General features: G+C 41.8%; 1 protein-coding gene and 1 non-coding gene across 2 annotated transcripts in view; one reads left to right on the forward strand and one right to left on the reverse strand.

The window, feature by feature from the left end:
• Positions 1-17178, reverse strand: part of NNT (nicotinamide nucleotide transhydrogenase) — a 114727-nt gene that overhangs the window by 45303 nt on the left and 52246 nt on the right. The window contains exons 7-13 of the mRNA XM_056112120.1: positions 12487-12620; positions 11914-12105; positions 8156-8309; positions 4664-4825; positions 3543-3653; positions 2511-2656; positions 1122-1317 (exon numbers count right to left, since the gene is read on the reverse strand). Coding sequence (XP_055968095.1) covers positions 1122-1317; positions 2511-2656; positions 3543-3653; positions 4664-4825; positions 8156-8309; positions 11914-12105; positions 12487-12620 — 1095 coding nt within the window. The remainder of the gene's footprint in view (positions 1-1121; positions 1318-2510; positions 2657-3542; positions 3654-4663; positions 4826-8155; positions 8310-11913; positions 12106-12486; positions 12621-17178) is intronic.
• On the forward strand, positions 9089-9195 carry LOC130021469 (U6 spliceosomal RNA). The gene has a single exon (XR_008792169.1). It is a non-coding gene; the product is annotated as a U6 spliceosomal RNA (small nuclear RNA).

Consider the following 17178-nt stretch of genomic DNA (forward strand, 5'->3'; position numbering starts at 1 on the left):
AATTTGTAAGTCTACAACTGTACCTCATGGTGTTTCACTAATAAAAAAAATTTTTTTAAAGTCTCTAGCCCAATCTCTTGACTGATCTGATATACTTACTCACTGTCATTTAAATAGTTATATTTGGATGAGCATATAACAAGTATAGCACACTTTTTACCAAAATAATACTTAGGAAATCAATTGCAATTAACACAATTTAATTCTTTAATTTTAATAAGCCTGCCCCCAAAACACCAGGTGTGGCCCTGGAGGCATCCATGCACCACAAGGGTGGCCCAAGTGACCCCCCTCCCCGACCACAGCACTAACCAGTATCACATCTTCGGGTTCTGACACTGAACCACAGGAAAGGAGGGAAGAAAAGAACATAGAAAGAAAAGAAATATAGGGGGTAGGGAGGAAGAGAGGGAGTGAAAGGGAGGGAGGGAGTGAAAGAGAGAAAGGGAGGGAGGAAGGGAGGAAGGAAGAAAAGGAGGGAGGGAAGGGAAGGGAAGGGAAGGGAAGGGAAGGGAAGGGAAGGGAAGGGAAGGGAAGGGAAGGGAAGGGAAGGGAAGGGAAGGGAAGGGAAGGGAAGGGAAGGGAAGGGAAGGGAAGGGAAGGAGAGGAGGAGGGAAGGGAAGGAGAGAAGGAGAGAAGGGAAGGAGAGGAGGAAGGAGGGAGGGAGAAAGGGAGGGAGGGAGGGAAGGAGGGAGGGAGGGAGGGAGGAAGGGAGGGAGGGAGGGAGGGAGGGAGGAAGGGAGGGGTGGGAGGGAGGAATGAGAGGGAGGGAGGGAGGGAGGGAGGGAGGGAGGGGAGGATAAAAAAGAAGGGAAGGAGGGAAGGAAGGAGGGAGGGAGAGAGGGAGGGAGGGAGGGAGGGACGGAAGGATGGAGGGAGGAAGGGAGGGAGGGAAGGGAAGGGAAGGGAAGGGAAGGGAAGGGAAGGGAAGGGAAGGGAAGGGAAGGGAAGGGAAGGGAAGGGAAGGGAAGGGAAGGGAAGGGGAGAAGGAGGGAAGGAAGGAGGGAGGGAGGGAGGGAGGGATGGAGGGAGGGAGGGAGGGAGGGGAAGGAAGGAAAGGAATGAGGGAAGGAGGGAGGAAAGGATCTTTCACATAAAGCCAAAAACCCACAAGTGCTTACCAATAGTGCCACCCAATGCCATGGCTCCAGACATCTGTGCTAGCAATTCAGTGCATGGTTTTAAGCCTCCAAGGGTGGCTGCCAGGCCTCCAGCCACCCCAATCATGCCCAGTGCATTGCCAAGACGAGCTGTTCCCTGGGTGGAAAGGCCGGCCAGGGCACCAACGCAGCACAGACCCGAGCCCAGGTACATGATCTTTCCCAAAGAAAAACCAAAAGAAAAAGATTATCAAAACCTGGCTACTGACCTACAAGAAACATGATTCTTTAGGGACACACTTAAACTCAGATAATGGAGAACCAAAATGACTTATTTGATGTCAATGTATCTTTTTGTCCACTAGGGATACTAGCGCCTCATAATTTTCACATTTTACTTGTAATTACACCATTCATGTAAGTGTCTTCTGCTAGACTGGCAGTATGTATATAAAATTACTACATTTTAAAAGTGTTGCTTACAATCTAGATCTGACTACGACAAGGGAGCCAATTCCTGTTGTTCCATGACATTGCCATCTATTTTCTCACGTAGTAACTCAGTCTCATGGATTCAGAGGAACAAAAGTACATGGTAATTTTATTTTATAAAGAGAAAGTCAAAGCTTAAAGAGGCTCCCATACTTTTTCCATGGCTGAGTGATAAATAAGTGACAAATATGAACTGAGACATGGGATGGGCTAACAAATACTGCCCATTGGAAACAGCAGAAACCAAGACAGAATAATTTTCCTGATATCAGAGAGGTAGAGGGATTATTACAATTATATCTAGACTTAGAACTCAACATTCTCTTCATTTCTATTTTTTCATACAGCATTCATTTTTTAAGATAATTTTAAATTTCTCTATCTTTTGAGTGTGTGGAGCCAGGCATCCATCAAACCCTCGACCTCACACATGAAAGTCATTTGTTCTATCATTAAGCCATATCCCTGAACCCAACATGCATTTTTTAATTATCTTTTTTAAATTAATTGGCATAAAATTCTCCACAAAAATAGATGATGCACTGGATTTGGAGAGGAATAAAATGGGTTTATAAGAAAACTAATAATATTTAATCACCAATTTTTCTCATTTCTTACTGATTATGTCACTGTATTCTTTATAACAATCTATCCAAGTACATAAAGAATAAACTAATAATCTTCTTTTTTACATATGATAAAACAGGGAAAACCAGGTCTGCATATTTAATTAGCAAGCAACTCTGTCTCTAGAATCCAAGATCTTGATTCTTAAGAGAAAGAAAGGATGTATTTGATCAAAATGTTTCTAGAATTGTTGCTATCTTGTCTAATAATCTGAATTTTGACAGTGATAGTACTGTGTTTAACTGAGATTCTAAAAAGGCAAAAATTAAAACTTTCAAACGAGTCTCTTACTTGTTCAATGTTATAACCACCATAGAGGGCAGCTAAATATCCTCCAACAAAGGTACCAGCAGGGAGCAGATAGAGGTAATTGTACTCAGGGGGATCAGAGGGACGCTTAAACATGTCCAGCATTCTCTGAGTCACCAGAAAGCCACCTTATCAAAATACATATAAAACAAAAAGACATTATCTCACTGAGCAAAATTGTTTTCTCATGTGCCCACAATTTTACCATCTTAAGCACATCCTTATCTTCCAGCAGTAAACAAAATTTTAAGTCACATTTTAAGAACCTCAAAAGCAAATGCTATTTTTTTGAAAAAGTTAATTCTACTAAAATCAGTTCTGTGGAAGGGGTGGGGAGGATAAGTAAATATATTCAGGAATACAACTTGCTATCAGAGTGCAGAACCAACTATTTCTGCATGACTAACAGTAAATAACCATTCAAACAGCTTGGGAATGCAAAAAAACAAAGGCCAATATTTTTTTCTAAGAGCTATTCTGTTAAATTCTATAATAAATGGTGGAAGGGAGAGTGTCTTATCAATAGATACCATGTTTCTTGGCTACATTAAAGAATTTTTAGCTACAAAATAGCATCAAATGAGTTGCATATATAAGTAATTAGGCTTTCACTTTCAGGAACAAACCCAGGCTAGGATAAGGCAAAAGCCTACAATTTTATCTTAAAAAAATGCATTCTCAGGGGGAGATGTTATGGTGATAGCTCTAAGTTAACTTAGTTTCAAACTATGCATTCAAGAACTTTCCAGTTAACTTGCAAAATACATCATTTTATTTATTTGTTTTGGGCACTGGAGAGGAGGTTATTTTATCAACAGAGTTTCTAAAAATTACTAATAGGCAAAAATCACTAATTTCCCTCAGAGGAAAACTTATGGTCATTTATGGTCTGCGTGAATCATCTTTGAAGACACAATTCCATCCTTGACATCATGGTGTCTGTTTTGCACAGATTTATCTTTGTTTCTAGTGTCTCATTAAAAATAGCACTCTGGGGTCTTGCTATCCCTGTACCTGCAATGTTGACTGAGGATATGAATGTAGCAAGAGCAGCAAGGCCCTGAGAGGTTGTCGAAGGATACAAATGTCCTCCCATCAGCACCAGCCCGCCAACTGCAGTCAACCCTGAGAAGAAAGCATCAATTAGGTGAATAGTTACGGGGGCAGAGCCCGCCAAATGTCACAGTTGAAGAACCTCATGTGCACAGATTCAGAAAGAAGCAAGCACTCCTGCACCATTCTCGGTAAAATATTGTTGCGGGCAAAGAAATAACAAGTCTTTCTTCTGCAGAAGGATTTGTCCTCCTCTGAACTTTCTAGCTCTGTCCTCCTGAAAAGGTCTCCATCAGTCAAGTAACTAGACAGCACTGCATGAGATCTAAATGGGACCATAAATGGGACCCTGATGAAGAAAGTGCATCTGAATTGGAAGGGGCTATTCCTGAGGCAGACACTGTAACTCTGGGCTGTCCTGAAAATGGTACTGGAATTAGTGCTCCTGCAGAGATTCTGGCAGCAATGTCCATGGCTATGTGGTCAGAGATGCCCATGAGGGCCATGAGGTTTCCAAGTCCTGGTCACTCCCAAAGCCATCCAGTATGGAGCTCATTAGTCAGACCTGAGCTGTCACTGATGGCCAAAGAGAAAGTTCCTGGCCCTCTGTGTGGACTGCTGCATGACCAATGGGAGGCTTCCCGCCAACAACTACCATACTGGACAGCTCTGCTTCTCATACCCTAAGCTTCACAGTCACCCTGATGGCACATGTGGCCTGTGAGATGTTTAGCATCTTAGAAGCTCTAAGAGACCCTAAAAGATGCTGCCACGAAGACTATAAAATATGGGTTTCCAAATTCTAGGAGAGGAATGCTTTATTTGAAAGCTGGGATAGCTGAAAAAAATAGCAGTGACTCCACACTGCCTACAAGGGGGAACAGCCCAAAGGCCTAACACTCTCTCTCTCTCTCTCTCTCTCTCTCTCTCTCTCTCTCTCTCTCTCTCTCTCTCTCTCTCCCCACAACCACCACCTCTCACCCTTCGAAAACACAGGCTTTAAATGCTTCCTTTGAAAGCACTGGCAGAGTTGAGGAAGTCCACGAAATCGTAAGGCGAGGGAAAGCAGGAGAGATACAAACCTGAGATGGCATTAGTGACTGACATCAGGGGTGAGTGGAGAGCGGGGGTCACTCCCCACACAGTGTGGTAGCCCACGATGCTCGCCAAGCCAAAAGTGGTCACCATCTGGGAAAAGGCTAAGTTGGGGGCCACAATGCCCAAACCCAACATTCCGGTGAGACCTAGAGGCAGACAGGGAGAGTATGAGTTGACTTCCAGCTCTCTCAGGCTGACTCAAAGCACACACACCTCCACACAAGTGCATGGAATAGTCGAAGCTTCTAAATCCCACACCTTGACAAGGGCAAGCGGACTTTTCACACACTTTATGATTGGGGCCTGGAGGAGGGGAGGAAGGAGGCTAAAGGAACTGTGAGCAGAACTCACCTTCCCAACCGCTCCCCCTCACAATGAAATAAACTGTAGAGATCTAGTAAAACGTATGAGTCACCTTAATAACAAACAGCACATTTTCCTCTGTGGACTTTGTCCTCTTCCCTGTCTTAACTTTCACTCACAATGTCACATGTGTTTGCACAAGTGTTTTGGGTCCAGAATTACAGGCCTAGCGAGAATCAACCAAATCATTTTCTACTTGAGCAAGATACAACTTTTGTTAAGACAAGACTTTTGTGAGGCCAATTTCCTGTCACTCTCAAAGTTGGCTAAAAAAATGAGGGATTTTAAAAGAGGAGGAAGGTTTTCATTCACTCCAGCGCCTCCCCAAAACATATGCCTTCCACCCACCCGGGACTAAGATTTTGCAATTGCTCCTGAATCTGGACTGGAGTGCTGGCCACGGCATCAGCTCGGCCTCAACACCAAGTCAGCAAACAGGATTTTACAAAGGAAAAGGGGGAAAATACAAAATTAAATTAAAAATGTGCAGAATACAAGCAAGCAGCTCGGAACATACATCTTTAATTATCAGCTTTCTTAGGAGCAAACATGCAGCCAGCTGTTCTGTAATAGGAGAGAAAGGGTTACCTAGTGGTCAGGACAGAAGTGGGGATGGCGAGTGACCAGGCTGCTGGAATTCAAACCTCCTGATATGAACTCTTTCTTTACAAGTGGGTACCACTGGAGTGTCTAGGAATTGGCACTGAATTCACTTTAAATCATTCTCTAAAGCTGTGGTGGTAACTTCTATTTTCCAACCCACACACACGATCTCCAGGATCCCAATGCATGGTTTGCTTAAGCCTCTTCGAGAAAAATTGGACAGATCTTTGTTTTTTCACCCCAGTTTTACATTAGACACACAGGGCTGTGGTTAAGAATCTATTCTCTTAAGTCAAACTGCTTGGCTGAAATCCTGGCGCTGCTGCATGCTAGCTGTGTGATCTCAGGCAGTTAACCTCTCTGAGCTTGAGTGCCCTCATCTGCGAAACAACCTTCTCTGTTCCCATCTGGAAATAGAAAACAATAATATAACCATGTCACTGAGTTCTTACAAGGAATAAATGAGCTAAGGCATGTGAGGCATTTAAGCATGACAATTCCTAACACTCACTAAATGCTAATTACTATAGCTAATTATTATAACCATGTAAGTCAAGATGCACTGAGTTATCATAATACTTCGCACACTGTGTTGGGCATCTCAGACAGATATCAACGATCTAAATATTTTGTCAGCTATTTAAGAAACTAGCAGTTGTCTTAGTGTAGTATAAAACATTATTACACAGGCTAGCCTATAGCCTGTGTAATAATTTAAAAAAAAACAAAAAGGAGAAAAGCAAAGAACAAAAGGAAAAAAGCAAATCATATTCCTTAAATATCTTGGAGCTTCAACGGGGGTGTTCAGGGTCCACGGATGATGCCTGATTACACTCTGCCCTGCTGTGAGGACAGATGATCCAAGCTCCTGGGGACAATATTTAAGGACAAATCATTCTTTGCAGAAAGCTACTGAAATAGATTCTTAACACACAAACATGCAAAACGATACTTATTTGGGGGATGGAGAGACAGTGCAGGGGGTAAAGCTCTTGTCTCGCATGGAGCTGTGGGGGCTGCAGCCCTGGTTCAAATCTCCAGCAACATATATGGTTCGCTAAGCACCCCCACCAGGTGACTTCTGAGCACAGAGCCAGGAATAGCCACTGAGCACCACTAGATGCCCTCGTGCGCACACACACACACACACACACACAAACACACACACAAACACACATGCACGCACACATATGTGTACGTGTGCAAGTATGTAGATTTTTAAAACACAGAAGTCCAATGTTGTATGTAGTCATCCTTTTATTGTTGAAAGTGCCACCGTCTATTAAAATATAATAAGCTTTGATGTAACAAATCCAAAAGAAAACTGGAGGGATTGAGGAGATTCAACCTTGGTTTGACCCCCTGCAACACATGATCCCCTAAGTATGGCCAGCTATGGCCCCAGTGGCCCCACAGAATCACTGGGATGGTCTTGGCGGTCCCTAGCACCAAAGGGCCTGAGTGACACCTCAGGCCCTAGCACTAAACCACTTTCTGGCTTTGAGATTCTTAGCAATATCAGAGAAATGGAAATTTACAAACCTACTGATAATATTCTCAGAGCACAAAACAATAATCTGGTTTCTTTTCTTTTTTTTTAAATAAGTGCAAGTAGGGACACTGTCCCATCTCTTAACAATGTTCACAACGAGAGACTTTTTCAGTCTTTTTGCTGAGACTTGCTCTTTATTCAAGGAGAGTTACACAGTTAGCTTTAAAACATCTGGACTCACAGGGGAATTTGGAGAATGCTGAGGCTACAAGAAATCTGTGTGGATGGTGCTGGGCCTTAATTCTTTAGAGTTTGCTTTTGGGTTTTTGTTGCTTTGGCCCTAAACATTTAAAATTCATTCTATGAGAGAGAAACCAAGTTAAAATCAAATATTCATATTTAAGACACTAATAATTCATAGCCAGAATAATATTTCATTTTACAATAGGTCTTTAGGATTTTCATGAAGATCAATTTAAAAACAAAGAACTTACTTAAAAAATAAGACAAAAAATTTTAATTAATCTTTTTTGCCAACTAAATAACTTAGAATGTTAATCAAATGTTCAGAGGCTATAAAAATATAGTGTTTCTTCTTACAACACAAAAACAATTTGGTTCCCAACTTAGGGTTTTATAAGCCTTGCCAAAATATATAACCAAAATATATAACACCAACTCGATCACTACTGAATATACTTATGTTTATAAAAATAACATTTACATCTAAAATATATTTTACAGAAGGAAGTATTATCTGACTATATCATTACTTCACACACACACATCATATATATATAACATATATGCATAAAATATATTATATATATACACATACTTTCCAGTATTAGCACAAAGCCTTTATCACCCAGGTAGGTAATCAATACAGTCTTCAATTCACAGAGATGAAACAAGTAACAAGTTTATGAAAAATCACCTACCAGGACGGCATTCCATTTACTAATTTTGAGTACTAACATGTGAGTCACAACTGAATCCTAATAAACAAGAACTTCACCTGCTGTATATGCGGAAGCTGTTACCATCGTCTTCCTGAAAGGGGTCACAGCAGCTGCTTTCTCAGCTTGCAACTCAGCAACTGACTTTGGTTTTCCTGGGGCAACTTGAGGAATATTTTTCGGTGTGGGAGCAGGAAAAATCACTTCACCATTCTAATGAAAGTCAGAAAAATAGCGTTTTCTTTTAATCTGACATGAAAAACACAGGTACCTCTAGTGTTGGAAGAAAAGGGTGCTCTTTTATTTTTTGGGGGGTCACATCCGGCGATGCTCAGGGGTTACTCCTGTCTTTGCACTCAGGAATCACTCCTGGTGGTGCTCGGGGGACCATATGGGACACTGGGAATCGAATTCGGGTGGGCCTCATGCAAGGCAAACACCCTACCAAGCAGTACTATTGCTCCAGCCCCAAGAGTGCTCTTTTAAGAAAAGTAACTTGACTAATGTCCAAAACCATTGCCATGTCTCTTGGGAATGGAAGGTACAGAGATCTAGATTGTTATTTTTAAGAAATACTTGCTGGAGTCAAAGAGATATTGCAGAGGGTCCAGGGCTTGTCTTGCACATAGCCGACACTGGTTCAATCCCCAGTACTCCATATATGGTCCCCAGACCCCCACCAGGAGTGATCCCTGAGCACAACTGGGTATGGCCTAAAAAACAAACAACATACAAAATCTCCACTAATATGAGGCCAGAGAGAGAGCACAGTAGAAGGAGCACATGCTCTGCATGTAGGACCACAGATTCAATTCTTGGTACTTCACGGTCCCCAAAGCACCACTGGGAGCAACCCCCTGTACCTGCAGTACTGAATCGGGAGTAGTCCCTGCGCCCTGCCTTGGTGCAAACCTTCCCCATACAAATAATAGAGAGCTATTGGTATATACAAAACATACTTCCCATGAAGGGTGGTTTAAAAAAAAAAATCAGTGCTCGCTTCGGCAGCACATATACTAAAATTGGAACAATACAGAGAAGATTAGCATGGCCCCTGCGCAAGGATGACACACAAATTTGTGAAACGTTCCATATTGTTTTATAAAAAATGGAAAAAAAATGTAAGGCGGAGTTCATGTACAATTCAATCACCCAGATCAGTGGCTGAATTAATAGCAGTACTCCTACATAAAAATAAAAAATAAATAAAATTTAAAATTTATATAAATTCATATGATTTTCACCTTATTTTATGTATACATATACCAGGTTTATAAAAATGTATTTGTTACATAAATAACTGACTTCCGAGTGTACAGACTATATCTGAAAGAATTCAGATCAAATCTTTAAAAGCAGAAGGGGAGTTGGAGAGACAGTAGGGCAGGAAAGGTGCGTGCTTTGCATGTGGCCCATCGAGGTGCAAGCCCTGGCAACCCCATATGCCTTTATGGTTCCCGAGCCCTGAGCAAAAGTAATCCCTGAGAACAGAGCCAGGAGTATGCCCTGAGCACTGCTGCGTGTGCAGCCCCCCGAAAACAAAACAAAATAAACACAAGGGCCAGAGAGTGATAGTACAGCAGGTAGGGCATTCGCCTTGCACACAGCCAACACGGGTTCAATCCTCGGCATCCCATTTGGTCCCGCAAGCCAGAAGTAATTTCTGAATGAAAAGCCAGGACTAACTGAGCAAATAACCCGAGCAGTGACCCAAAATGCAAATAAATAAATAAATACACAAATAAAAGAACCTCAAAACACTATATTAAAAACAGATGGATTGGGCCGCAGCAATAGCACAGCGGGGCTTGCCTTGCATGGGACCGACCCGGGTTCGGTTCTCAGCATCCCATATAGTCTTCTGAGCACCACCAGGAGTAATTCCTGAGTAGCATGAGTAACCCCTGTGCATCACTGGGTGTGACCCCCAAAAAAAAAACCAAGTGGGTTAATTACCACACCACACATGATGGAGTTCAGATAGTAGGCAACAAATCATAGAGGGAAATATATATGCATATATACATATTTTCAGATATATGTCAAAGCTCACATCACCCAAACTTTAACATGTTAGTGATACCCTATAGAATGTCTTAATGGCTCCTGCCAAAATAGAATAATCTTCACACTGTTTCCTATATGAACACTTTTTTACAAGCATTTTCAGCAGTTCTTCGTAACAGACAATACGAAATATATTATTTCGATTGTGTTTTGGGACAGGAATTTGGGTCTGTGATGGAGACATTCCGAATTTGATGGTAGGAAGGTATAATGGTGGTGGGATTAGTGTATGAATATTGAATGTAATCAAACATTGTGAACTAACTTATAAAATTTTTTAAATTTTTTAAAAAAGTAATGTGGAAGGACTTAATGCAGAAAACCAGCAGCTTGGAGCAGAAAAGCGAACGGACTATGCGTTAATCCACACCATCATGCCTGCCCGGAGGGGAAAGGGTGTTGCCCCATTCGCCCTCTCCTCTCTGGAAAGAAAGATGGCGGCCGCATGGGAGCCTTGTGGAGAGCAGGTATGAGCCGGGGGTGGGGCACGACTGAAACCTCATGGGACGGGGGGGGGGGGGTGGGGGGGGGGCGTTCCAGCCCGTCCTTCACACCCTACCGAGGTCACCAGTTGCCCCCCACCAGCGGCTCTCCGGCACGGCCACGACTCCAGAGCACAGAAACCAATCTCTTAATTATCTGACTTTTAGCAGAAATACTTCCAGGGTTAATAAGTAAAATAGCAGAAATCCAAAACCACGCACATTTAATTCTTGAACCCAGCTGTAGAAAGCAAATCATTTCACAACACTTTTTTCAGCATGTCTGATTTGGGGGGGGGGGGGTAAACTCTAAATAATAATGGTGCATCTTTTATCAAAACAATGAATCTAGTCAAAGTAGATAGAGTCTTAACTAGAACTCATCTGCCTCACAGGCATTGGGAGGGGTGGGAGGTGGGGTTTTATTGGGGTTCGTGGTAAAAAATAAGTATTGGTAAAGGGAAATGTGTTTGATATTTGCATGACTGAGACCTAAACCTGAAAGCTTTGTAACTTTTCCCACAGTGATTCAATAAATAAATAAATTATAAAAAAAAAAATAAAGTAATGTGGAGTCCGTGCCCAATTCAATCAGCTTAATCAATGGCTGAATAAATAGCAGTTCTCCTATATTATAAAAAAAAAAAAGATGGATATGGGAAATGTGTAATTTTTACAATTATTTTCAATTCAGGCTTTTAATTTTGCTTGCTTTTTTTTTCATATTTTAGATGATTCAGTATGGAGCTGGAGCGATAGCACAGCGGTAGGGCATTCGCCTTACACGCGGCCAACATGGCCGACCCGAATTCGATTCCTCAGCCCCTCTCGGAGAGCCCGGCAAGCTACCGAGAGTATTCGATATGCCAGACACAGTAACAACAAAGTCTCCAATGGAGACGTTACTGGGCCCGCTCGAGCAAATCGACGATCAACGGGAGGGCCTTTACCTTTACCTTTTACCATCTATGTATATAAATCTGCACTATTTTTCTCTATGTTGTTCTTGATTTTTAAGTAATTTTATTAGAAGAAATACAATATATTAATACTTTGATTCAACTACCTCTCAATTCCAAAATACAATTCCTGGGGCCAAGGAGATTTCTCAAAGGGTTGAATGACGCGCATGCTTTGTGTGTGGGAGCCGTGGGCTTGAGCCCCCACACTGCATGATTCCCCCCAAGCACTAAAGAAAAAATATAGAATTTTCCTAGTATCAGAAATTTATACTGAAAATGCAGAATGGCACAGATCTCTTTACTCACCTTCATCACTACAGTTCCTCTGATAACATGACCCATTGTACCAAAATCAAAGTCATCTTTCACTTCAAAGTAAAAATGATCTTTGTCAGGGCTGATAGCCTTCAGGAGTTTGGTGATGTTGTTGGAATACAGGGTGCTGGCCTGAGTAGCCATTCTGCTGGGAAGGTCTGTGTAGCCTATGTGAGTAACGCCCTAGAAGAACAGAGACACACAGTGATTGGTCCTCATTCTTCCTACAATACTTGTCATTCCCAGTCAAGGCTGAGCTTGGAAATTACACATCTTTATAACTATACAAATACACTCACAAACACATTTCAAAAAGAGCTATGCACGCCGTCGACCCAGGTTCAATTCCCGGCATCTCATATGGTCCCCTAAGCACCACCAGGAGTAATTCCTGAATGCAGAACCAGGAGTAACTCCTGAGCATTGATGGGTGTGACTCCTCCCCCAAAAAGTGCTTATTCATACTTTCAGGGCTTCAGCATACCTACCTGAAATAATGAACACCCTTTCACAAAAGACTTAAAGATGTGGGAAGTGTTTAAGAGATGGAGCTTTGTGCTGTACCTTATGAACGTAGAGTTCTCCTGGCTTAGTTGTTTCAAAGTTTCCGCCAGCCTCTGCAGCTAAATCCACAACAACTGAACCTTCCTTCATTGACTCAATCATTTCTTTACTGAATAAAACTGGAGCTTTTTTACCTAAATAAGATCAAAGAAAATAGTATTCATTATATTCTTCTGCTTGTTCCAGTAATCTCTCGCTATTCAGAAATTTAACACCTGATGCATGAACTCTTTCGAAAACACTCTAAAATGCACACTACAGGTCAACCAAGTCATTCTCCAAAGAAAGAAAGGAGTAGAGCGAGGGTGCATTAGCGAATGAGTGTGCACACGGGCGGACAAGCCATGCCACTTGCTCACATGTCAAATCTCCACTGACAAAGGTCTTCCCAACTGGCTGACTTCTGGTGCCCATATAGACAGAAACATCCTGCCTATTCATTCATGTTTAATAATAAGCCATTGATGAGACTGCAGGCCTGTATTGGGCAATTCATAAAGGTCCCCAGTTCCAAAGCAATATTCAAAAGTAATTAACAAATTAAAAAGTAGAATATTTCCAATCAGCTTAACAAATGTTACCAGATTTTCCCACGTGTTATATTGACATACTATTGACAGAATGAGATAACTGCAAGAATGGATATCGAAACAGCAGATACTGGGCCAGAGAGATAGCACGGCAGGTAGGAAACTAAACCTTGCACACGGCTGACCTGGGATTAATCCTCAACATCTCATATGGTCCCCTGTGTACTCCCCAAAGTAATTCCTGAGTGCAGAGCCAGGAGTAAGCCCTGAGCATTGCCGGGTGTGGTTCAAAAAAAAAAAAACAAGGAAGGGGTAGAAAGGAAAAGAAAAAAGAAAACAACAGAAAAAAATACCCCCATCTCTGAAAGGTTTATGATCACTTATACACTTTTATTCCCACTCCAAAGCTATTTACTTTGCACATCTTGATGAGTAGAGCCCTACACCTGCTGCTGGGAATATAAAAACATAAGGTAAAGGTAAAGGCCCTCCCGTTGATCATCGATTTGCTCGAGCGGGCCCAGTAACGTCTCCATTGGAGACTTTGTTGTTACTGTGTCTGGCATACCGAATACTCTTGGTAGCTTGCCGGGCTCTCCGAGAGGGGCGGAGGAATCAAACTCGGGTGGGCCATGTTGGCCGCTTGTAAGGCGAACGCCCTACCCGCTGTGCTAAAACATAAAAAGAACTCAAAGAACTCTTATGAAAAACAGCGTTCCCCGGCAGTTCACGGTTTTAAGCTTATACATAGAGGGTGAAGTCCCAAACATCAGAGTTTTCCAAGCTAATATATATCAATCATCTCAGTGAAGGCCCATGCTGCCAGTATATTACCACGTTCACATTTCATAAATCAATGTAAACAGACCGGAAGGAAAGAGAAATCCAGCGTAAGCTTGGTAGTAGGGAAGTAGGCAACTAATGACCTAATTCTCTATCTCCTCTTCTGAAAATTTTCACTGTTTACAAAATTTCAGTAATAACATCATCAAACACACTTGATAATGGAAAGCAATTTAAAATAAAATTTGCATTATAATATACTTTTTTCAGTTCAATTGGTTTTTTAATCAGTTCAATTGGAATACATGACTCAAAACAGAAAAATGACCTTTATTTGTGGCACAGGAGGGAAAAAGTTGTAAAGACAGAGCAGGTGTTTATGTAGCACCTCTATGCTTAGTATTTCTAAGGTACTTAATACTTAATACTTCTAAGATACTTCTTAATACTTCTAAGAAAAAAACAAATCCTTTATAAGCCTCATTTTTTTCCTTTTTTTTAGATTTTGGAAATTAAAGCATCATGATTTACAAAGTTATTCACAGTTTAGAATAAATATTGTATGAGTTTTAGACATCCAATATTGCAGCATCAATCCCAGCATCAGTGTCAACTACCCTCCACTGATGTCCACAAGTTCCCTTCATATACTTTCCCCACCTCCATCACCCCCCATCCCAGACTGCCCTTTTGAAATGTACCTTCCTAACTTCGGTTGTTAAAGTTTGGGTCTCAGGGCTGGAGCAATAACAGCGGGCAGGGCATTTGCCTTGCACATGGGTTATCCGGATTCGATTCCCAGCATCCCATATGGTCCCCCAAGCACTGCTGGGAGTAATTCCTGAGTGCAGAGCCAGGAGTGACCCCTTTTCAGTACCAGGTGTGACCCAAAAAAGCAAAAAACAAATTAATTAATTTAAATTAATTAAAATTTGGGTCTCTTGATTTCATTGTTGACTCTGTGGTTTGGATAATTGGTTCTATCATTCCTTAACACCACCTTTGTAACCTGAATCCCCTCTCCTGCCCTCTCTCCTCTACCACCAACCCACCCCCTTGCTTCTCACCTGTCTTTTCTTCCCCTCCACCTCTGCTCTTTCGTCTCTTCTTCTCCCTTTCCTCTGGGTATAAGCCCTCTTAATGAAAATCCTCCTGGGCTCCTGGGCTGAGGAGGTTCTAATTCCTTGTCATAAGCGCCTCATTGAAACTCTGCTCTGGCCTCAGGAACTGACTGCCGAATGGTTCTTTGTGTGATCTCCGGCTCTCTCTTTCAAATCTCCACGAAAGACGAAGAATACAGAACTATTTTCTCCAAAGACAATATCCTGAAGATCTCGTAGTTTCACCACTTCTCCCACTTATCCCCACTTCTCAATAGTCCCTCTACCCTCCCCACTGCAGTGAACAAAAGGAGCATGAAGCACATACGTCTGAGGACTTCTCCCCAAAAAGGGCCATACTGCTCAGTGCCATGGTGACTTTCACCTATGGTTCACATGGCTCCCATCATTTAATGCCATCACCCGCCCCCTCCCTGATCCAGTGCCTCCTCTCTGCACCCACTCCTTGCTGGTTGCGGCTTTTCCTGGCACCTACTCTACCCTCCAGGCTCAATTGTATCTGCCATGTTGTACTCTTTGGGCTATATTCGGTGTGAATCCAGATCCATCCCGTTCCACTTCAAACCGCAAAAATTTTACAGTCATTATGGTCATGAATCTCATGCCTCAAAAACTGGCACCTAACTATGTTTCTTTTGCCCTAGAAATTCCAGATTCCTTCTCTATTCTGAGACATCTATAGATAGGGATCCATCCTTGTACTATAATGAAAATCATTCATGCTTCCTAAAGCACGTCTGACACACAACTTATTTAGCTTCTTTGCTTTTAATCAACTTTCACAAAACGATTATGCAGAGGTTGACTCAACTTTAAAGAACACATGCCTACCCAAACAAACTTGTGTCCCAACAGATACAGCAGGTGTTCCATCTATACTACAAGCATATCATTCAATCACTTTTGAAAAGAGCACGTTCTTTCACCTAGAGCCATTTGTTTAGCATACAAATGACTGGACAGTGTTTTTGTTTTTTGTTTGTTTATTTTGTTTGTTTTGCTTTTTGGGTCACACCTAGTGATGCACAAGGGTTACTCCTGGCTTTGTACTCAGGAATTACTCCTGGCGGTGCTCAAGGGACCATATGGGATGCTGGGAATCATGCCCGGGTTGGCCACGTGCAAGGCAAACGCCCTACCCGCTGTACTACGCTCCAGCCCCTGGAAAGTGTTTTAAGGTCATTTCTGTCCTACAGAAGCATTTAAAAGACATGGAATTAATTGGGGTTTGGAATGTGGCTCAAATGGCAGCACATCCTGGGTTAGACCCCAACATCAAATGAACACCCCTCAAACCCCTGTTGACCCCTGAGTGCTGGCTGTTGAGTATAGTCCCCACAACAATTCGAGGTGGGGCTTACATGGAGTGATGTTTAGTAATTTCTGGCTCTACACTTAGAACTACTCCTAGCGATGTTCAGTGGACTATGTGAGATGCCCAGGATCAAATCCAGGTTGACCGCGTGCAAGGCTAACCCCCCTACTCTCTAGACTATTGCTCCAGCCCCTGCCCCCACAACAATTTTTTTAAAAGACATTTAGTTGCTGTAAGACACACACACAGTTAAATAGTAAATAGTACAGATGAAATAGTCCTATCCTGTTGGAAATTATACATATAAGGAATATTTTACATGTGCAAACATGTAAATTCTCACATATACTAAATTATTTCCAGTAAACTCATGCAGCATTTATCACCGGGATTTTCTGAGTAGTGAGACTAAAAATAACTTATTTTCTTCTTGCTTTTCATTATCTCCCAAATGTTCTAAAAGAGTCTGCTTAATTCTAACATTAAAAAAAAAAAATTAGCAACGTCTACAAGGGAATATTTTGACAGATGAACAATGCAGTTTTTCCAAGTGCTCACATGGAAATTTTTTTTAATTCTGAAAAGTAAAGAAATGAAAATGGAAAACAGGGAAATGGAGCAGAAAAAATAAAGAGCAAGGTAAAACATTCAAGTTCCAAACAAACAAATGCAAATTTAATCCCCAGCATCCTATATGGTCCCCAGAGCATCACCAGAAGTGATTCTTGAGTAGAGTAGGGAGTAACACCTGAGTAGTGCTGGGTGTGGCCCAGACACAAAACAACAACATTAAAAATGCAAGAAATGAAAGAAATAAGATTATTAGGTAAGTATTTTGGGATGAAAAAATCTATCCAAAGTTTAAACTGTCACACTTCAAACTAAACTCTAAACTCCATGGATCAGAATTAATTGCAAAACAAAATCAACCCATCAGAAAAAG

This window comes from Sorex fumeus, unplaced genomic scaffold (assembly GCF_029834395.1).
Source record: "Sorex fumeus unplaced genomic scaffold, SorFum_2.1 ptg000015l, whole genome shotgun sequence".
Classification (NCBI taxonomy): domain Eukaryota; kingdom Metazoa; phylum Chordata; class Mammalia; order Eulipotyphla; family Soricidae; genus Sorex; species Sorex fumeus.